At 39.8% G+C, this 22888-nt stretch overlaps 3 protein-coding genes across 4 annotated transcripts in view; 1 reads left to right on the top strand and 2 right to left on the bottom strand.

Annotated features, from left to right (window-relative positions):
• rps4x (ribosomal protein S4 X-linked) overlaps positions 1-22888 on the bottom strand; it is a 569691-nt gene that overhangs the window by 143280 nt on the left and 403523 nt on the right. The window lies entirely within an intron of this gene.
• The window catches only part of shroom4 (shroom family member 4), a 123506-nt gene that overhangs the window by 10498 nt on the left and 90120 nt on the right, over positions 1-22888 (top strand). The window lies entirely within an intron of this gene.
• leap2 (liver-expressed antimicrobial peptide 2) lies at positions 6310-10698 on the bottom strand. Its single transcript, XM_049569344.1, has 3 exons — positions 10320-10698; positions 9464-9630; positions 6310-7947 (listed from the first exon to the last, which is right to left on the bottom strand). The coding sequence occupies exons 1-3, from the start codon at positions 10395-10397 to the stop codon at positions 7893-7895; spliced, it is 300 nt and encodes a 99-aa protein (XP_049425301.1). The 5' UTR covers positions 10398-10698; the 3' UTR covers positions 6310-7892.

Below are 22888 nucleotides of genomic sequence, written 5' to 3'. Positions count from 1 at the left end.
AGGATGCACCGTCACACAATACAAAGTCAATGGATCGCGATTAGATTACAGTTAAATGTGCTCTGTCTCTATTAGAAATGCTACAAGGCAATAGAGTAGGCAAAGGATTATACATTTTTTTCAGATTTTCTGTCTCATATAGTGTTGTGTAAATGCAATAACACCATATATGAAAATTTATTCTTATATGGCTTTAACGGCTTTAAAGTCCCTTTGACCGTAACATCCTGCGTTCCATTTTAACCTTGGGATATTTGTTGCCATACCTGTCTCTCTCATTTGTCCATTTCCAGTACACACTGTCATCTAAAAGCAAAAACTAACTTAAAATTAATGTTAACCTTTTTTTTAATTGAACTTGCAATACTTTTCTTTTATCTCACCGTTTTTACTGTGACTGTTACACACTAAAATACCAAGGCCAATTCTTTGTATGTGAAAATCTACTTGGCAATAAACCTGATTCTAGTTCAACCTTTATTTCAGATGCTCTCTCTTATATTATCTGAGCATGGCAACTATGGTGTGGTTAAGGTTCAGGACAGATTATGGCTGTGGCAACTTAAACACTTCAAGTAAGGTTAGGGGAAGATTTTTGTCAGTGTTAACAAAACGCCAAGGTCCAGCCTGCAGAAATGTCCAATATGGATGTATTATCTACGAATACTGGGCTGATTCTTCCACACCAAACTGGGAAAACAGTTTCTTTATGGACCTGGCTTTGGGCATGGGGTTATTGTCATGCTGAAAGAGTTTGCCCCAAACAGCTTGACATGATTGTCTGAGGTAACATTACATCTATCTTTCTTGAAAGTAGAACTAAGCATGAAAACATCCGGACAAAAATATGTTTCCAGATTCTTCTGGCCTTATTGTTACAAGTGATCATTTCTATCCTTATCTCTCTATATCTTCTTCCCTTTCTATCTTTTGTCCCAATTTAAAGTGAGGTTAATATATAACATAAGTGAACTGAAATGTTCAGTTCACTGTGTTTTGTATCATGATTTAATTTAGTCTCAGGGCCCACAGGAAATCTCTGGAATATAGACACGTGCATGTCACAGTGCTCACATATATGTTACTAAACACACATGCAAACATTTCTGATGACTCCGCACATACAAAGTGGAAAAATCCTTCAGCTCTTGTTCCACTCACACACTTGGCCCATCTCTGTCGTTGTGAAAGACTCAACATCTGAACACCAACAGCTGTTTGACTTTTGAACACTGACAGCAGATTGGGTCTCCAGTCAGCGCATGAAAAATGCACAGCTCCGAGCGTGAAAGCCGATGAGTCAGAGCGCATGAGTCAGAGTGTCGTTCAGGTTCTGCTGTGTAAGCGCCCCAGATGTATTAAATTAGTTTCAGATTAGTGCTGGTGCTGCTGCAGCCAAGCAGCACATCAACATGTCAATCACACAACATGTGAACATCCAGGAGAGATCTCCTGAGCACATTTATATTTTCATAAGCCCCAGGTAGTTTTTGTTTTAAAGTTCCCAACTCTTGCATTTCTAGAGGATTAAAAATTAGAATATTAAAGTTCAAGTCCAAGTCATTGAAGGTAAATTTTTGTCATAAAAACAAGGCCATATTCCCGGAAATAGTTTGTTCACTATAGAGGAGCAACATTAAGAAGTCAATCTCTGTTACTGTACTCTTCTCTAAGGGCTATCATGTAGGAGAATCGGTTAAGATAAGATAGACTTTATTGTCCCGGAGGAAAATTGTCTTGGATACCTGTGGTACCTGCCGTTATTAAAAAATACATATATACACATGTACATACACATACATACATACATACATACATACATACTTACTTACTTACACGCACATACATACCAACACAGCTACAGTTAGCTTCCCATTTAAGGCTTTAATGGACAAGGGGACAAAAGAAGCCTGTCTGATAATGGTTTGCTCAATGATAGACTGGAGTGTGGCATGCTGCCTGACTCCCATGATTTTCATGACTCTGCATCAGCCTGGTAATGTGGGCCTTCAGTTGTACACTGAGGTTGCCAAACCAGGCTGAGATGCCATACTGCAGGATGCTCTCAGCTACGGCATGGTAGAGGAGAAGCAACAGCTTGCAAAGGAAGTGTAGGCGTTGTTGGACCCTAGTGTAGACCATATCGACCTGAACACTCCATGTTAGTTTATGGTCAATGTGTACGCCCAGGTATATTTATATGATTCATCCTGGGCTATGGGTTAGGGCCTCCCTAGTGTAGTGATCAGAACACTCATTTTCCATGCAGAAGGTCCAGGGTTTGAATCCTGCTGGGGTTAACATCAGCATAGGCATGCATTTGCAAGAGGTTCCACCACCAACTCAAATGGGATCAGTTTCTTTAAGGAGGCTTCAGAAATAGAAGTTGTTCCAGAAGCTGAGCCAAGTCCTCAACAAGGGTGCATCTCAAGCCCATTGTAGATGGGAGGTTCCAGACGTAAAAAGCGGATTCAGCCTGGGCTATGTCTTGGTAATGGGTAACCACTGGTGAAAGGTGTCCAATAGATTCAGGCTTGAACAGACATTGCGCTAGACTTTTTCGTCGCCGGTCATTTCAACCGACAGGGTCATAAAAATCCGGTCATAACCTATTTTTACCGGTCATTTTAATTTTCGTTTTTAAATGATAATAAAGATATTCAAAGGCATTTAGTTCATTCGTTCGTTTTTAATAAATCCAACAAGCAAGTTATAAAGTGTGCATTAATAAGGACATGAACGAAAAGATGAACAGACATCCACACACCCGTGCCATTAGGCTTCGCCCTGGACACACCGGACGGCACTAACGCGTCACTAACGCGTCACTAACGTGTCACTAATGCGTCCGGTGTGTCCAGGGCGTTATGTAGTTATACCTGTAGGCTTGGTGACACAAAATTAAATGTGTTCGGTTATGCACTGTTGTGTTATTTTAAATTATAAACACAGTATTTTCTCCTCACATTCCTCAGTGCGTGCTGTTGTTATTTTATTTTGAAAATTGGCTGGATTCTCTCGTCTTTCTGTGTCTGACTTCCTGTTTGGTATGATCTGCTCTCTCCAGCCTGACAGAAGCGCTCGCGGCTCACGTGAAAAATAGACCAGATGCCGAACTGAAGCACTGCCTCTACTTCACGGGTGCTCCGCTCTGCTCAGTGGCCTATGTGGACAGTCAGATAGGTTAACATGGGCGCTGACTGAAAACTGCCTCCGCTGCTGGGCGCCGTGCCTCGGTTCCACGTCCGGTGTTACCAGGGCATTATGTCAACAGCGCTACATGAAGCAGATGAATGACCTTTTCTCTGCAGTGTGAAAACGGCAGCCAGTTAAACCACTGACTGTGCACTCCGCCGCCGGGGAGGTGGGCAGGGGTGGTAATTGCAACTGGTCAAAATGACCGACGGCCTTCAGATTTTCCGGTCATTGTTGTAAAAAAATGGTCAATGACCAAGAATATCCGGTTAACGCAACTCCTGGGCTTGATTATCAGCTCCTCTGTTTCACTGATGTTGATGATGAGAAAATGTTCATCGCACCACTGGACAAATTTCTGTCTGTACACAGCTGTGTCAGACATGAGACCCAGGATGGCTGTATCATCAGAACATCTTATAATATAATTGTCAGCAGTGTTGCATGTGCGTTTATTAGTGTACAGGGTGAACAGGACTGGTGAACAAACAGATGATGCACAGGGGTTCAGACAGAGTCCTGTTCACCCTGACCTGCTGGGTACGGTTAGTGAGGAACGAGTAGTACCACTTAGTAATGAAGGGGCTGACATTCATCAACTGCAGTGTTTCCAGGAAAACATGAGGCTATATGGTATTAAAGGCTGAGCTGAAATCTACAAACAACAGTCTAGCAATGGCCTTAGGATTCTCACGATCTCAAGATTCTCAAGATGTTTAGTTAGTCAAGAACGGTGGTAATTTATAACTAACTCTGCATGTTGTAATCACTGTAGACTTCTGTGGTTATCTTCCGTCATTAGTTACAAATAATACATCAAACCAGACTGATAATCATGCTGTGATGACTTTTTTTTTACTTTTTGATCTCACTCATTAATTCGCTAAAAAAAATTGTAGCATTTTGGTGCTAAATCGTAACGTCTAATGCAAGTTAACAAATCCATTTCCATGACAATTTAACATACTCTATCTATGAAGACCATTTGATCTAGCAAGTAGACCTTGTGTTGGGATTTTTTTTTTCCCATCAGACTACTGTTCCAACCCGTTCTCAATCCCAGGTCGTCAAATACCAATGCTTTGTTCAACTCCTTGGTGTCTCATTGCGATGTTCGGATGTTCGGGGCAACCTTTGGGATATCAATGTGACCCACAGCTGAAACACATTGGAGCATGTTAATGTTTGTTTGTTACGTAACAAAGTTAACCCTTCACATGAATGATGTCAGTGTTGACTAACAACGACCATATGTAAATTATGTAACGTCACGTTGAAACAACACTGACTTTTGGTTTCTTGCTCTTTATACAAGTCCAGTTGGTATAGTATGAGTTGATGAGTTAAAAGCTCGGTGGGTCTTAAGCTCAGATTCCACCAAACACCTTTGGAACCAAAAGTAACCCTTCAGACATGGTACCTAGACCCTAGCGTTTCTACCACAAACAGTACCCTTAAATATTGGCGGGGTTGCTGTCACTCACTGCTACGTCCAGCACTCACTGCATTTCCTCATCACTGGTGACACAGAGGAACGTCTGCATTGCGTTTAGGGCTGACCTTCGAATCTATTTATGGACATTCGAAGCATTCAACTACGGCGTACACTGCAGCACAATCAAACAGATGGACAACTCAGAGCATCAGGAGTGTCTCTGATACCAGACTCAGAGTGGACCGGTGGAACTGGAAAATGCATATTTTACATCAATAAAATCTATTTTATCATTATTTTGAGTCACATTGTTGAAAGAATTTATTTGTCTGTGTTCAAGCAGGATAATAGCAGGTCTCCATTGTGCGTCGGGCTTTCTATTTCCTTGTTGGAGATTTTTTTCTTTTTTAATTACATGATATGTAGGCTATTCTCCCTTAACTCACCAGTAAAAAATACCTTTATTGCTTTTTGCAAATCTGGCACTCTGCTATCTGGGGATTGTCGGTGCATATTTTAAAGTGCAACCACACATCTGATGACCTCTTGGACATGTCTGCCAGGTCTGAGTACGATCGTTGTCAGTATCAGACTGGTGGGGGTTATTGTTGCGTTTAAGGCCTCCTCCCCAAAAAACGGGAAAAAAAGGGCCGAAGCTTCGAATTTTTTTTTTTTCACAATCAAATCCCGTGTCATCAAACGAAGCTTTGAATTTTTTGGGTCAGCCCTAATCGTCAATTCAAACATTAAGTCACATTACAGGTTAACGTTCCACCTAAAAGTTGCCGGCAATCGGCCCAGTGAATTAAGTTATTTTTTCTCAGTCTACAGCTGCTGCAAGAGGCAGCAAAACATCCTCTATTTTTATAGTTACAGTTCACAAATAAAACTCTCCAGTGTTCACAGCTCCGCCTTTTAGTACCAGATCTGTGTGCTAGGTACCCCAACAGAGGGGTGACCAAAAATGGGGACAGTACAGAACGGTTCCATTGGTACCATCCATAACTTTTCACAGTGGAAATGTTAAAATGCGAACTGAACTGAACTGAACTGTACCGTACTGCTGGGTGGAAACAAGGCTTTATAGAGACACCAAAGTTTGCCCTTGACTCACTATTTACATGATCAAGACTAATGGTAATTAAAATTAGGAATCAAATAAATTCTGTAAATGCAAAAAAACTCCAAATAGCTGTTAATACTCAGTAAAGCAACAAACATGTATTAATCAGCAGCTGAAAATAGTCCCCAATGAATTCACTATTTTTTACCCGTTTGAACAACATTTGCTAAAAACTACAATGCCCAGCTGTTTCTAGGAAATTACCGAGCTTTACAAATATTTCACCAGCCTTATTATTAAAACCTGTTGTGTGCTTTCACATAAATTATTCTAAAATGAAGGAACAAATGCATTCGATTCTTTTTTCAAATGGTTTTATTCCACTTCTTCTCTAGCCCTCAACATAAAGTAAGTGATACAGTACATACAGTAGACAGTACACAGTACAAAGATAATTTGGGTTTAAAAGTGCAATCTTACTCAAACATTTCTCAAATGCGCTGAGTGTACAAAGTATCAGCAACTACCTGCTCCGTGCGTGTAGTAAACTCTGCAGGTGAGTTGAAGCAAAATCCACGATTGCTTATTGATTTGATAGTTAGACGGATGGATGTGCAAAAAAAAAAAAAAAGAAAGAAAGCTGTGCAGCTCATTATTATGAATCTGCTCCTGATATCTGTACACTCTGCCAAGATGTTTCTTAAATTGGTCACTGGTTACAAATTTAAGATTGACTGAACGAGTAGATATTGTAAAGTTCCCGCTGGAAAAGTGGAAAAAATTCAGTCAGGGTGATTAATTATTCTAAAACAAACCATTAAAACATTATAAACAAATATTATATTTAAAAATAATAATAAAATGACGTAAATGGGTACATGTTTTACTTTTTAAACAAAGGAGAAAATAAATAAAATATGAGAATCACTGCATTACACCAAATCAGTACGCATGCATTACATATTTTACGAATAATGTTGCCATAACTAACCTTGGTGATTTGGACAAAAAAAGTTCTGTCAGCTTGAAAAAGAATAAATCTAGAATAAAAAAAATAAAGATGTTTGAATGCTGATTGAGAAAGGAATCAATGCTTTGTAACCTCTGCTCCCTCTCATATAGTCTCTTTACCTTTTGGTCCTCTTCTTATGCCCCTCTTTTTCCTACCTTGCTTTATCTTTTTCTTCTCTTGAACACATTTGACAATCAAATGCTTTCCCAGCATGTCAGGCAGCTAATTTTACATCATAAATTATGTTCGGGTGCTGCACATTCCTAAACTGTAAGTGGCGTTCAGAGGTTGAAAGTCAGCTATAACGTCTTTTTTTCAGACTTGATCTTATTTGATCTCTATCTCTATTATATCTTGGTTTAAGATTACAAATGTTGTTGCTATAACCAATAAAAGAATTAACACTAAATCAGGGAAAATACTGCGACGGCAGCCTGTCCGACTCTACGAACTAATCCCTATGATCCCTCTTGGGAAAAGGAGAAACGTGTTTCCATTAGGCACGTTATCAGTGGAATGATAAGAGTTTATACGCACACAGTCAAGTGATAACTTATCAAAAATGACACGAGACGGATGACGAAATGTGGAAAAAATTAAAGGTCAGGAGCTTTTGGAAGGCTCACAGTCTTCCCCTGTGCTGTACAGTGCACCATCCATCATTATCGCTCAGACAGTTTTTAAAACTGTCTGGTGTTTGGCGTCATGATATCAGTCAAACAATGAGCTGTTGCCAGTAAAGCCTTGAATCACAAAGTCTCAACATTGAGATCAGAAAGAGTTTGGTCCATAGCTGTAAGAAACAAGTATTTTCAGTTGTTTGCACCCTTGTTGAAAACCAGGAAATGGTTTCAGATGATCACATTATGGAAAACATCAAGTATAAAAAGGTTAAATGACTCTTTTCCTCACATTTTTGCACTTGACCCCGTTGCCTCAGCCCACCACCTGTATTCTCATGTCTGAAATACACCAAGTGGAGCAGTTTCATGCCTTCTCTTTAATATAACTACTGTGTAAATTCATAGAAACATTTAGATATCATCAGCAACGTATTGGCACATATAAATATAAAATCGATTTTTAAAAAAAAGCCTGGATATGTGCATAATCCCAGTAATGACAACCTTTCATTAGGATTACGGCTGTGCACTCATGTAAACACGCTGGTTGCTTTCCTGGGACGTCTAGTAGTTCACAGGCTCTGAGAGCGAACGCTGGCTGGTGGAACAATGTCCCGCCCTAAAGAAATGACAAGAGAAAAGTTAGATTAGGAAAAACTGAGGTAAGGTTTATTAGTAAAGGTCATTACTCAGGCTCCATGGAAAAGAGAAATTGGCAGTAGGTGGTTTTCTAACATTTTCCATGTAAGTTTCCAGACAAAAACTGTGTCATTTGTTAAAGTGTTCAACTTGCTCATTGATAGATTTCATTAACTGCAAAAATGAAATGTGAATTGTTATTTTAATCTTATGTTTTTGTCCGTTGTTTTATTTGTTAATTGTTTAAAAAAAAACGGATGGTACTTGTGGTGCACTTTCACATTTTGTACTTTGTAAATTCCATATATATATATCCATACAAAAATATTACTAATAATAATAACTCTCCTATAATTATATTACCTATAATTTGTGCAACATTAATGTCTTTTTCATATATTTTAATGTAAAATTTTATATAGAAATAACGATTTGCACAAAATTTGATAGATTCATCAAAGTTAAAAAAAAATTTTTAATTGGCCTCATACACTGTAGGCGTAACCTCACGACTTTCTCGCACACTTTTTTGGCAATTTTTTGATCAGCTTAGCTTATCCAACCTGTCGCCTATTCACTTCCAGTTTTTAAGCATGATTCTAATAAGGCTAATATTGTAATTTTGTTGTACGCATTTTCACAAGCATTTCTGTATGTAAAACTCAATGGAAGTATATTTGAGCACTCTCTGGGTACTAGCTGCCAACCCACAAAAAGGTAGCTTCGTAACTGACTTTCCTAGCAAGTATGCTGACCCGCTAATCTTGCTAACGGTGCTTGCTACAGCCCATGGATAATTAGGGAACTGCCCATTGGTCCGACATCCCATTGTTCCGACCATATTAAACCCATTGTTCTGAAGTCCCGTTGTTCCGAAATCATCATGATGCCCTGTGGTTAAGGTCTGGTTAGGTTTAGGCACAAAAAACGACTTGGTTAGGGTCAGGAAAAGATCATGGTGTGGGTTAAAATGAAAAAGAAAGTGACAAACACATAAGCTGTGAGCCTGCTCCACCTCAAGCCTTTCCCAGCTGACCCAGAGCTGGTCGCGGTGCACCATCAAGGTAGAAATACGCCCGCCGGGAGCCGTTCAGCACCGCGGACCGTCGGACTAATGGGATGTCGGACCAATGGACTGTCGGACCAATGACATGGACCCGGATAATTATTAACAAAAGATACATAACAATGTATTGTGGACTACATTTAGCATTGTAACCATTTTTACTTTTTAACCTATACCTGAAAGAGGACATGTTTAGCAAAACGTAATTTTGGAGCAAATAAAATACTGCTGAAAGTGTTTTTGCCTTAGATGACACGAACCTGACAAGAACTCACATTGCAATGATAAGCTTTTGCAGTGATAAAATTGCTTTTAGACTGACAGTAACCACACTTTCTTTAGCTTTTTACACCATTACTTTTACATCTACTTGAGTACAATTCCCTCAAATTCTGATCGTTTTTACTCGAGTAATTTCCTGCTCCGTTACCTGCAGAGTCCTGTGGAGCACTCATAGTTGTTCTGGCAGTAAGCTCCAAACGGTTTACTGTTCATGATCCTCCACAGCGGGGTCATCCGAGCGACCCTCTTCAGTGTGTGGACGCCTGAATCTGCCTTCTGGTCAGAGCTGGACTGGACCAACGGTCCTGCACACACCTGGTGTACACAGAAAGACACAAAAATGTTACGTTACATAAAAACAAACAAGGAAAACTAGGCACACAGCTTTATGACATTAATTTATTACGCTAATTAATGTTCAGTTTCATACATGAAAGCTGATTTGCGACCATACATATAGAAAATATTGTGTTTCCAACAATGCAAGTTAACTGTCCTACTTCCCTGTAAAATATGTAGTGACGCAATACACATAAATTATTAGCACTCGATAAAATAATCCCACTATTAGCTTTTTCCAGAGCTTTCTGCCACATGTGACAATCTTCATCAGCTAGAAAGCTGACATTTTGAATTTTTAATAAAGCAGCACTTTAATTTGTCAGCAATCTGTAAATGTATATTCACGTTTGTACACTGCAAAAGTGTCTTTAGAGTACCAGTCTTCTATTTTCTTTCCGACTTCCTCTAAGTTTAAAGCATAAAGATAATGATAAAGTGCCCAACTTGTTTGCATTTTCTCTGTAGTCACATCTGGATCAGTCTAATCAATAGTTTCACAGTGTAAAGCATGTTTCTAACATTTCAAACTCCCAAAGAGAGACAGACAAGACAATCTGTGTTATCAAAAAAGAGGAAAATCCCCCTTTTAACATAAATCCATCCTTTGATCGGACGTCATGCATATTTTTCTGTATTTCATCAATCCAGAACGATGCACTCACCTGCTGAGCCAAGACTAGCAGCACAATGCACAGTGCCACTGCTGCTCTCCTCTGGGTGAAGTAGCCTGTCTCCTGCATCTTTGCACAGTTTCACTTATTTGCCAGTAACAGTAGAAAGTTCTTCTTATAGACCTGCTGCTCCTCAGTCTTGAGTAAACCTGATCTCAACCAGCTTTGCTCCCTGATGTCCAACACTTACTGGAGGACTCTGCCAGCTCAGCTTTATGGATCTTGAATCCACGTCGTGAGTCTTTGAGGTTGTGTGGCGTCAGATGTTCATTAGTTGCAGTGTTGCTTGAAGTCAGCCTGACTCAGCGAACTCAGCTGTGACACCGACAAAGAAGGTTGGGCTCTCCTTTATACAGACAGGCCGCCATCCCAGGAGAGAGGAAGCAAGAGGGAGGGAGAAGGAGTCACAGTCCATGCTGTGTCGTCAACCCCTTCTCTCTGTCTCCCTCTGTCTCTCTTTATCTCTCTTTTCTGGCCCAAATGTGACATTATGTGTTTGCAGAATGAACAGCCATTTCCCGAAATGAGGTTATCCAACTCTCCGAATTTAATCATCTTCATCTCTTCGTCTTCTTTTACATATATTCTTGAAGATAACGTGAGCACAGGTGAAGCAGACACGAAACATGTGACCGTAACATTAAAGGCATGGCAACAAACTCACAGCTGGGTAAAAGGGTTTAAAGAGACAAAGAGGTCACTGCATATATGTGTGTGTGTGTGTGTGTGTGTGTGTGTGTGTGTGTGTGTGCGTGTGTGTCAGTGCCACAGTGTGTGTGAATGAACTTGCAGAAAGATAAGGCTTTATCAATCCGCAGTATATCTTTGGCTACCAGTGCCCCTTACCTGACGCAATCTTCCAGTCCCACTTATACAATGTAGACGGGATATAAGAAGGCAGTAGCTGTGGTTTACATAAGTAGGTACACGGTTCACACAACCCCGGCACGTGACTTAAGTGTGTGAATATGTGTGCTCCATATATTTGAGTATGAGGCTGAGGAAGTTCCTGAAGACTGACGACAAGTTTGGGGAAAATCACATCTTCATAATAATACATTTTTACATTTTATTTAGAAGCGCCTTTCTCAATACTCAAGGACACTTACAGACCATATCTGGTTATTATCAAAGTCGAACTTTTTTGTTTGGTGTGAAATTTACAGCCATATGTATCATTGGTGTTTGTTTTGACTTGTCTGTGTATTTGGTCAACATTTTAACACAGGTTTAATCCATTTTTCTAAAAGGTTTCAGTCTCCGACAGTAGTGTTCTCCATGTTGATACTGGTCATTTTTGCGGGGCACTATCTGTGTGGGCAGGCACTAAGAATAGCTAAATAAAAAGTCTTGGCCTGGGATAAAACCACTGTTTATAGCCAGTATTTCCTGCCAGTAGCCTGCCTAGCCATAGTTAGCGCTGCAAAAAAAAAGCTGTTTGTTTGTGAAAGTGTTAAATGTTGGTTTTGGCCCAGGCAAACATTTTAGCAATCTGGGCAGAGAGAAGGCATCCATGGGATCAAAACACTACTTAGCTAGACCCTGTTCTGTCTAAAAGGTGTGACGAACGTAGATAAACATCCATGTAACATGACTCCTAGTGGGAATCAGTGCTAACATCAGCAAGCTAGCCTAACTAGCCTGTGGTTTACCTTGTGGAATGCATTGTATGCAGGATTTTTTTCTGCTAAATAATAAATAGACTCTAACAAAAGTAGCCAAAGAGCCTTTTCTCACTGTTGCTGTCTTTTTTTCATTTATTTTCAATGGGGAGAGACTGTATTCAGCCGCCTCAAGAAAAAGCACTCCAGCTAACATCTTTATTCAGAGTGCTCTACTTTTTTGTGTGGCCGCTCTGACTACTTTAAATTGAAAACCTCTGAACTTTTCAGAAAGGCGCTGGTGACGTCGCTGCTGCTACTTTAGCTAGGCTAATGTCTACTGTCACAACAAAGACAGAAAGGCTAATTTTTTGGAGGCAGATCAGCCTTTTCTTTTATCACCGTTCGCTTTGTAGGCTTGTTGTTGACTGTGTATATCCATGCTGAGCACGTCACTGAAAAGAGTGCTGTTAACGTTTCTTTATGTGGCAGTCCCTAGTGCCCTGCCACTGTTTTTCTAATCTAAAATCTGTTTTGATTATCAATTATGGCCCACAAGAAGTGTGTAGCAGTGTATCTATCTGCAGAGCCTCTGCCCTTTGCCTGCATTGAATTTAATTTTGCTATGTTCAGTATGTTTGCTGTGGGCATGTAGCCCCCAGACAAAAACAGCACGCAGGTGAAGTCACGACTCAATAAAAAAGGCAGTGACCAGGTGCCAGACTGTAAGCCACAGGCATCCAGGAGTAGCTATGAAAATTGTGAACTCATCACCAAAAACCCTCCCGCAAATATAGCGAGCTAAAACCATGGAATTATAAAGAGAACTGGATTTAGAGTTGTAGTTGTAGGGTAGGCCCTGTTCATTCCTATGAAAGTTGCTCAGTGGTCCATGAAGCCAATAAAAGTTCAACTGCTGCATGCAACAGAGAGCAGACCACTAGAGACTTACAGTTTCTTCCAGAGAATTCCGGTTTATCGCTCCAGTAACTTGAATTGAGGTAAAATGATTTGATCGTGCTGTTCTTCTAGACCTTACAAATGTTGTTGGACCAAAAGGATCAAAATCGGAGAGTGAAACGAGTCATTACATGGGTGTTGCAACACTCGAAAAAATGAATCTACTGATTTAGAAACATCTCTTTCGTCGATGGGCCACAGGGTATCACATGACGGATTTAATTCCACTGTTTGGCCACTAAAGATTTTCCTCAGTGCCTGCCGCATTTTCTGGGTGCCTGGGTGAAATGGCAAGTGGCAAAAGCTTGTTCCAAAACAAGAGTTAATCTGGGATTGGCTTTCGCTTTAACTCTCGCTGGCAATAGGGTGACTAGACGTCCCTGTTTTCAGGGCCAGTCCCTTGTTTGTGTGGCCTGTCCTTGGCTGATCTAAACTAGTGATTTCAGAGCAGTGGGCAGGAACAAGGCAACGCCTGCATGGGGACCAAGACCAGTCCTTAGGGCAGGCTCTGTTTAGGTTAGTGTGGCCATACTAAATTTTACATTTGAGTTTCATAACTTGCTCCAAAGATATTTAAGAACTGCAGGCTCAGGATTAACAATGCACAGTGTAGTGGAACCATGCAGTGCATTTTTTAAGTGCTCTTTCATGGATTATCTGTATGACAAACTTTCTAGAAGATACTTATTTGCCAGATTTCTAGACATCTGCATTTGTGTCTCATACAAAGACAGGATTCTGTGTCAGGCTTATTGTGTTGAGTGAAGCTAGAGTGGGTAATAAAAACTGTTAGCCTGCTGGATCTCGTCCACTGGGTTAGTAAGACAAAGGTTAGCTTGCCAAGAGTTTCACAGGACAAATATTCATAAACAGCACCAATTCAGGTCAGCCTGGAAAAGACAATGATTATTTCATGTTATGTTAAAAGACAGACTTCCCGACAAAAGTATGTTCAAATACTGAAATATGAGAAAGAAGCGAGGCGATGTGCTGTTGATTTAATCAGGGTACGCAGAGGATCACAGATGGATGTAATGGAAAATTCCTGTGCTGATTCCTGTAAGGTTTTTCATCAACGAAAGGCCTCCAGAGGAGCACGAGACTGACAGGAATCCCGCGCTACATAAGCCCAGAACATCTGCATCATATATTATCACAGAGCATGACTCATCAGATTGTGCCTGACAAGCAGCTGCTGTGGAGACTGTAGAGATAGAGGAGGCTCATGGAGGCTTCAGAGAAGAAATGAAATTAGTTTTTTTCCATGTTTGTACCAATGTAGGACAAATGCAAAGTGTTGGACTTCTGCAACTGGTTTAAATATTTGAAGGGACTGTTTGCACATCCATAATTTTCATGATGCGTGTCATCAAAGCGAGAAGTCAACTCTTCCTGTCATATAACATTATGCAACAGACAATGCTTTCAATGTCGTCCTGACAATAAGCAACATGATATCATCTGGAAAATCTAAATCATTCAGTTTTTGAAAATAAAAAACAGATGCAGGTTAGATGAATGACAGTAGATTTAAAATACAGTGTGATCATTTATGAGTTGAGAAAATTCTCCTTCTTAAAGGTCCAGTGTGTGAGATTTAGGGGGATTTAGTGGCATCTAGCAGTGAGGGGTATAGATTACAACCAGCGGAAACTTCTCCTGGTCAGTATTCCTTCAATGTTCTTTGTTTAGGAGGTTTTTGGTGGGAGCAGATTATTCACAGAGGTCTCCTCCTCCTCCCCAAAACTTACGGATCAGGGGTCTCATTTATAAACATTGCTTATGCACAAAACAAGGCCTGAAAGAGTCATACACCACTTCCCATGAAAAAGTTAGTCATGTATAAAAACAGACTTGATTGGAGAAACTTCCCTTGCTTACGAGCATTTCGGAGATGGAAAATTGGTGACGCAAATGGTGAGGTGGAAGCCTGATTGTAGAATATTTTCTAGCGCACACCATTTTTGGCTTTTGTTCGTACGTACATTTTTTATATGAATCCTACACATTGTTTTATAAATGCAACCCAGGGTGAATAAAACCGGTGGAAAAAAAAACTGAATAATGCAGTTTTACGTTACAAAACAAACAAACAAACAAACAAACAAAACAAACGGACCCAGTGATTCAAACTGAAAAACAACAATTAATCAGTGTTTTTCCGATGCTGCTTGTCACCGGGGGGCTTCTAACTATGGTGGCCAATGAGAAAATGCAAATGTCCCTATGTAGAGCTAGTGTTTGGTTTGTCTGTTCTGGGCTACTGTAGAAACATGGTGGTGCAAAATGGTGGACTGCGTGGACAGTGAATACATTTCTTCTAACAAAAACACAATGATTCTTATTTTCAGATGATTATACATATAGAAACTAAACATACTTACTATATTATATTACATTTCTGCCAGTATATGCCCCTAAATGCTACACACTGGCCCTTTAAGCAAAAAAAAAGTCTTAAAAACACACCTGGATCAGCTGGGAAATGCGTCGTCACAAAGTTGACGCAATAAAAAGTTAATTATTTTTAGAGATTTGTGGTTCTCACAGGACAGCGACGCTACACACATTTGATGATCTTAAAAAATATGATGCATTGCTGTACATGAAACGACCCAACAGCATATAAAGGAAATAGATCTAGCTTAGCCTCAAACATCTACAGCGACAGAATACAACATACACATGAATACAGCAGTAATATTAATCCAGAAACATCATAAATAATAGTGAAACACTGACAGGCAACAGTTCACTGTACAATGAGTACTTTTACTGTGAAGTGTTTATCTGAGTTAACAAGAATTAACAAGAAAATAATCTCAATTCTTGAGAGCAGAATTTTTTTCTCAATCTAATGCATTATACTTTCGTACATTTCCACAGTCCATTGAAAAAAACCCCATCTGACCAACCAGTGACGTCTGTACTTTAAACTTTGATTGCCCTGAAGTAAGAGGGAATAATTCCCCTGGACAAACGGATCGAAGGAGGGTTGCAGACATGACCTCATCTGACCAGCGTTCAGTCCTCATGTGGACTGTTCAGGATGATGTTCAAAGAAATCATTTGCCCAGAAAGGCCTATAAATATGGACAGGCCTTGAATCAAAGCCAGTAATTCTCTGATAGTGGATGTGGTGACGGTTCATCTCTGGCAACGTTCAGAGGTGGAGCGGGGGGTGTCTGCTGGGGCTCCAGCCCCACGTGTTTTACGTTTTTAAAATGCCCTCAACTTTGTGTCATTCAGATAATAATATGGGCCCATTTTGTTTATCCTTCTATGCTATTTCTGAAAGATATCTAATAGAGTTGAGTAAATGTTCTTCTGTTCTATTCAATTCAGAGTATTGAAGACCACTTTTCCTTCATTTGTGAGCTAAACATTCATCCTGTGAACTCTACTTTTACTCTACTTTTTAGGTGGCAGGAGTGAAAATAAGACATCCTCAACACATGTTGTGTTGTGGTTTCAGAATGATGAAGACAGCTGGAGAAGAATTAGATACAAAATAGGATGTAGGCTCCACAGGATGATTTTTTTTCCCTTGGTAAATATTATGTTTTTTCCCCAAATGATGTACAGATTTTAGGCATTCCGTTATTTCAAATGGCTTGAAAAATATTGGCTATAGCTGCCATAAATGGGGGCAAAAAGTCTCTTTGGGGAGTATAGTGGGACTTATTCGTCTGCGTCGAATCAATGCTGTACCTACAGCATAGGCTCTGTGACTTAGAGCCTACGCCGTACCCTACGCCTTAGCCTGACATACACCTCCCCAAAAATTTAACTACACATCGCGGCAACGCCCGCCTGTCTATTTTTGTAAGCTGAAACCATTTCCCTCAGTGGAAACAAAGCTTTTATTTACATAATTTCACAGACAAGAAACAATAAATTGTGAAGACAGTAAAACCTCCACAAAATAGCATTTTAAGTCTTGTGTGTGATTTATCCTGGCTTTGTATGAGCAGACGAAATCTCCACTCGTCCCTAGGCTAATTTATACAATGTAAAATGCCATAGGCTTGTGCTAATAACGTTAGCATGTTATATTTGTTTGGAAAACGTGTTTAGTATAAGACAGTTGTTTTGTCGGTGAACCTTGTGAGTTGTAATGGAGCCTAGTTTTGCAACATTACCTTTGTTAAATGTTGCTGTTGTCCCTGGCTTCATATGAGTAGAGGAAAAGTCCGCTAGCTGCTAGGCTAATTTATACAATGTAAAATGCCATAGGCTTGTGCTAAAAACATTAGCATGTTATATTTGTTTTGAAAATGTGTTTAGTATAAGACAGTTGTTTTGTCAGTGAACCTTGTGAGTTGTAATGGAGCCTAGTTTTGCAACATTACCTTTGTTAAATGTTGCTGTTGTCCCTGGCTTCATATGAGTAGAGGAAGAGTCTGCTAGCTGCTAGGCTAATTTATACAATGTAAAATGCCATAGGCTTGTGCTAAAAACATTAGCATGTTATATTTGTTTTGAAAACATGTTTAGTATAAGACAGTTGTTTTGTCAGTGAACCTTGTGAGTTGTGATGGAGCCGACTTTTGTAACGTTACTTTTGTTAAATGTTGCTGTTGTTCCTGGTTTTGTATGAGTAGAGGAAAAGTATGCTAGCTTCTAGGCTAATTTATACAATGAAAAATGCCATAGGCTTGTGCTAAAAACATTGGCATGTTGTATTTGTGTGTTTAAAGTGTGTTTTGAATCAACTTAACTTTACAGCACTTCACAGAAACCCTGCTGTCGACGAGTGTTTTGTAGGTGTAACTGCAGAGAGACATACCACCGCACAAGTATAAATGCTCACAATGGCATAGGCCACGTGTGTAAGGTCTGCATCGAGCAGACTCACAAGTATGAATCCTGCTTATATGGCCCTGGACCCCCCTAGGTTTACAATGTTTGGCTCCGCCCCTGGCAACATTCATCAATTATCTCTTTCTTGAAAAGGCATTCAGAAAATAGCAGGAACAATAAGTTTTAATTTTAGTCCTAAACAAAGATACGCTTTACATCAGAGGTAGTTGAAAGTCTGGTGCGTCTCATACAGATGCTAAAGAGAGCCTTGTGCTTTTTGATGCCCTGGAAGTGAAACCAGGCTGACCGATCAAACATTTAAAGGCCTTTGTTCACTTTGATTGATTTCTGCCATGTAGATCTATACTGAGTAGGATGTGCTAACCTTTTATTTGGTCAGATTAAAGCTAATATTTTATGTTCCTGCACAGATCCTATTTCTGCCAGGCAAATCTAAGCAATGACACACAGCATGCAGTAAATGCAAACATTTGTGTCTGTCTGACTCATTTCATCACCTATTACACACACACACACACACACACACACACACACATTCTTTCTCCACACAAGACTTTTCTGTAATAACTGACCTTTGTGGCTGCCTGTCTAATGTGATTAGTAACAGGACACCTCTTCCCCGAGTAACGTGTCGTAATGTGACTTTTATGGGAATCAGTCTTGCTAAAGTGTGCTTCTTTTGAGTGTGTTATTTCGGGACATTACAACATCTGTCAGAGGAGATTAGGGTGAGAAGGACACATCCGAAATCCCTTGAGGAAATAGTCAGGGAGGTCCCGTAAATCTGAGGATTTCCAGTCACTCTGTAAACAGAATTTACGGTAACACATCAGCACTGCAGATCCTCGGGCAAAATAAGAATAATAGACATGACAGTGGTTGAATTAGAAAATTGAGATCAATCTCCACAAAAATTAGGCATCTGCACTTATAACTTTGGGGGTCAGAAAGGATGAAATCAAACCATATTACTGTCCAAAATTAGTACAGCCAGTACTTCAATAATAATACTGTTTTGCCATTGAATTACCTTGCTCAAAATAAGCCAAAATTCCAGAGGTTTGTTAACTTGATTAAAAACAAAATCCTGACTGGCAAGTGAGTTCTCAAGCCAAAAATCTTTGCACATCACAAAGTAATCTCTGAGTCACACACATTTAACAACAACCCTATACAGATATTATCAAGGAAGTAAAAATCTCAGCTGTTTCCCATTGAAATGAAATATATACACAATATATACACGTAGGAGAACAAGTTTACTGCTGTATAGTTTGAAGATATTGTGACACAGAAGTGAAGAAGTGACTCCTAACAAATTTGCCTATTTAGAAATACAGATTACTACAAAAAAAATTTCAAGACTTGTTTAATGAAAATTTCCTTCATGTGATTTCTAGTTTACAATTATGTTTAAAATACTGGTGTACCCTACCTCTTGCTCTCATTGGCACAGTTAATGCAATCAAAATGGTCTGTTTACCTCAATCGTTCTACATTTCTTAAATTTCCCAGTCTATTAAACGAAGGCCTGTGCCATGAAACTAGATCCCATCATCACCCAGTTTCTCTGGATTAAGAAATGTCCCCGAATCAAAAAGATCCACGTATGCAAAACCAAGCTCAAAAGAGGATTGGCCCTATACCCAGTTGGGCTGTCAGTGTCTGTGTCTGGATGCTTTACTTCCATTTTCCCACTGCCTCTCATAAATGGCTACTATTAGAGAGAAGACTGCTTCCCATGTAATTATTAATGAAAAAATATATGCATCAGAGGTCTGCAGCTCCCTTGGTGCTGATTTATGGAAACCCTTCATTTGCACCATCCTTAAAGTCCTCACCATCAAACATGTATTCAGTCCTTTGGTGAATAAGATAGTATCCTAGTGTAATTTACTAACTTGGGAGGTGTTAGGCTAACATGAAAACATCAGCACATTTCATATGCTACATGTGAGACATAAGTCACGTATACATTCAAACCACATTCATTCATTCATTTTACACGTAGTACATATCCAGGATCTTAGCTCGGTCATTCCCCACCACCTTAGGAGGTGTCTTCCATTGAGACCTTAGAACTTCCAGCCCATATTCATTGCAGATGTCCCTGTGCGCTATGCCAGCCACTTGGTGATGGCGTTCCATGTACTCTCTTCCTGCCTGCATCTCACACCTGTGGTAGACGCCTGCTTCCATTGATCTTGTAGTGCCTGTTCCTGTGCTGCCATAATTAGTGCTTCCATGCTGTCTTTCAGTCCAGGCTTTTCCAGCCACTGGTAGAATTTCTTGATGTCGACCATTTCTACAGTCTGTCGGTGGTACACGCCGTGCAGGGGCTTGTCCATTCCATGATGGTTCGTCCTCCTCTTCTGCATTCTCAGGTTTCTGCTGCCTGAGGTATTCACTTAGCAGCTCATCTTTGGGGGCCATCTTCCTGACGAATTCCTGGATCTTGGTTAATTCGTCCTGGACAGTGGCTCTGATGCTCACCAGGCCTCGGCCCCCCTTGTTCCGCCTAGTGTACAGTCTCAGGGTGCTGGACTTGGAACCCTCCTCCAAGCTTCCTTGTCTTGATATCAGTAGCCTCTATCTCCTCTTTTGGCTGGCTCATTATACCAATCGATATCTGATCTTGGATTTCACTCCACTTTTTTGTTCACTTCTTTACAAAGCCAGAAAGAATGCAGAAGAGAGTCAAGGGAGCCACACCTCACACAGCTATCAGAGGAGTCTGGATAAAACTTTATCTCTAGTGTAGTATATCCTGGTATTCAGTTTATATTGTATTAACCACAGATTTCATTTGTTCTTGATTTAAGAACTGAGCCTGAGCCAAAAGCTATTATTTCTAATTTTCAGAGCCATTTAACATCCTCACACTGGCTCAAAGACATCTTATCAACCATCTGCTAAATATATCAACTTTAAAGCCAAAAAATTGCAGCATATCCATTTGCTAATTTGGTGTTTGTATTTTTGTTCCGTAACCATTAAGTTGCATCTTACCCTGACTAGTCTCTATATACAGACTCTACATTCAGTGAATGTAGAGTCTGTAGGCAAACCCCAGAGATCTTGCCTCCGGAACAAGAGCGGAAGAGCCCTGGTTTCCGGTTGTAGGCTGTTTGTAGTCTGCGTGATATTGACCAATAACGTTTGAGCCGGCTGCAGTTGTTGCCAGGTTAAACGGTCTGTACGGCGAACTATCGAGGCGGAACATAACTGGCGTTACTGCAAACTCTGAATCCATCGCAATGGTTCAGCATATTTACTTATTATATATAAATGGAAGTCGGAAACGGAAATTCGCCTCCTCCACCCAAACTGGAATGCCAAAAAATCGGGGGTCTGCCCCCAGAGGCTGTATGCTGGAAGTCAGACGCTGAATACAGCCAATGGGTTCTGAGAATGTACTCTGACTAACATGCTTGTTTGTGTGTATATTGCATGACTCCATGTTGAGCTGGTGTGCACGTCTGTCGGTAAACAGCAGTGAATGAACGGCTTCTCTGTGACCCACATAATGCAGAGCAAAGTTCACTTCATAATGACGCTGACCTTCATCCAGTGAATCAGGTTTCACAATCGAATATATACCAACCAAGAATTATTTGTCATACCAGGGCACAAATGAACTACTGAACAGGACAACTTTTTTGTATTACAAATTTCTTTGCAGCTGTATCCGTATCTACCCATCCGGTGACGTATGAGTTTAGCCTCTGATACATGTATTTGATGGTGAAAAGCAGGTGTAACCAAATGGTATCGTTTGGTAGCTCATTCAGTTTTCTATGGTCAGATACAGTCAGGTCAAGGTTGAGGGAGCAGGTTCAAGTGTTGGCTGTCACCGTGGTATTGTGCATTGATTCAGATTTTTGTTACTCCTTTTGGAAACTCATTTGTTGTTCGTCAGCTTTTGCAAGAGAAGGTAGCAACAGAAAGAGCAGCAGGACATGTTTCAGGCTTGCGCTTGTACGTTATTTTCATTTACATTTTTACATTTTAGACCCCAAAATACAGAGTAGTCCACAGACAATGAATCAGAAACATCAATTTGGTTTTGTCCTCTTTTTTTTTTTTAGAAGAAGTTATTCATTGACCTTTTCCGTGCTGGTGGAAGCAAGAAGTTATCTGCTTCGATTGTTTGTTTGTGATTGTTTGAACTTTTTACCTTCATGTAAATCCCACGTGACCTTCCTCAAAGGCTTCTCCTGATACTGAGGTCAAGGAGAAATAAGAAGCAAACAAAGAAAGGTTTATAAAACTCTGACAGCAGAGGCCACAGAGATCAGGACAAGCAAACCAGATGAACACACACATATACTGTATATGTCAGATATTAACGTACAATTAGTGTTTTAATTGTTCAAGGGTTTTCTTTTTATTCGTCTGTGAGCAATAAAACTTAAGAAATGAAAGAAAACAAACCAGGTTCCATAGCTGGATTAAGGATTGGTGTCTGCCTGCAGAAACATTAACCTATTGCTCTTAGTGAAGAGCGCCATCTGTTGGACTCAATGCAATATTGCACTTCACTGAACATTTTTGTTTTTTGTACAAATTCACTCAAAATTAAAGGTTCCCTGGTACAATTCAAACAGGGACCTCATGATAAAACAATTGCTTGAATTAAAGAAAAGTATGTTCATGACTGAATTAGTCATTAACATACATTAACAACATATATTTATCCACTTACATTTTGTACATTTTCTCTATATTTTTTATGTTGTATGTTGTATGTACTTTTTTTGTAGAGAGCTCAAAGTTTAATTAAAACATATTAAAATGAAGGAGTTCATGTTCACAGTTTAAAGTCCCCCAAAATTAACTAGTTTACATTTCTGTCTTTTGTTTTTTAAAATAAAATAAAATGACCATCATTGACTGGTCGGATGCTTCGACTCGATGTGTTGTTTCATATTGGTTGCAGATATGGTTGACGTTCAGTGTTGCCATAAAACAGGCAGTTAACGGTCATGAAAATGAGTGACGTTCACATTAACGTTCTTAAGTTGCAAACTGATGCATTCACTGTTCACCAAAAATATGAGCAAGTTCAATGATAACACTCCTAACGCTAGCTTTTTTGGGTTCATGCACAACAGTTTTACAGTGTATAATCCTTAATAGTGTAATCATGAAGAACTTAAGTATCTTTAAAAATAA

This window comes from Epinephelus fuscoguttatus, linkage group LG23 (genome assembly GCF_011397635.1).
Source record: "Epinephelus fuscoguttatus linkage group LG23, E.fuscoguttatus.final_Chr_v1".
NCBI lineage: Eukaryota > Metazoa > Chordata > Actinopteri > Perciformes > Serranidae > Epinephelus > Epinephelus fuscoguttatus.
The sequence above is the reverse complement of the archived record's forward strand: the minus strand, read 5'-3'. Positions and strand labels throughout refer to the sequence as shown.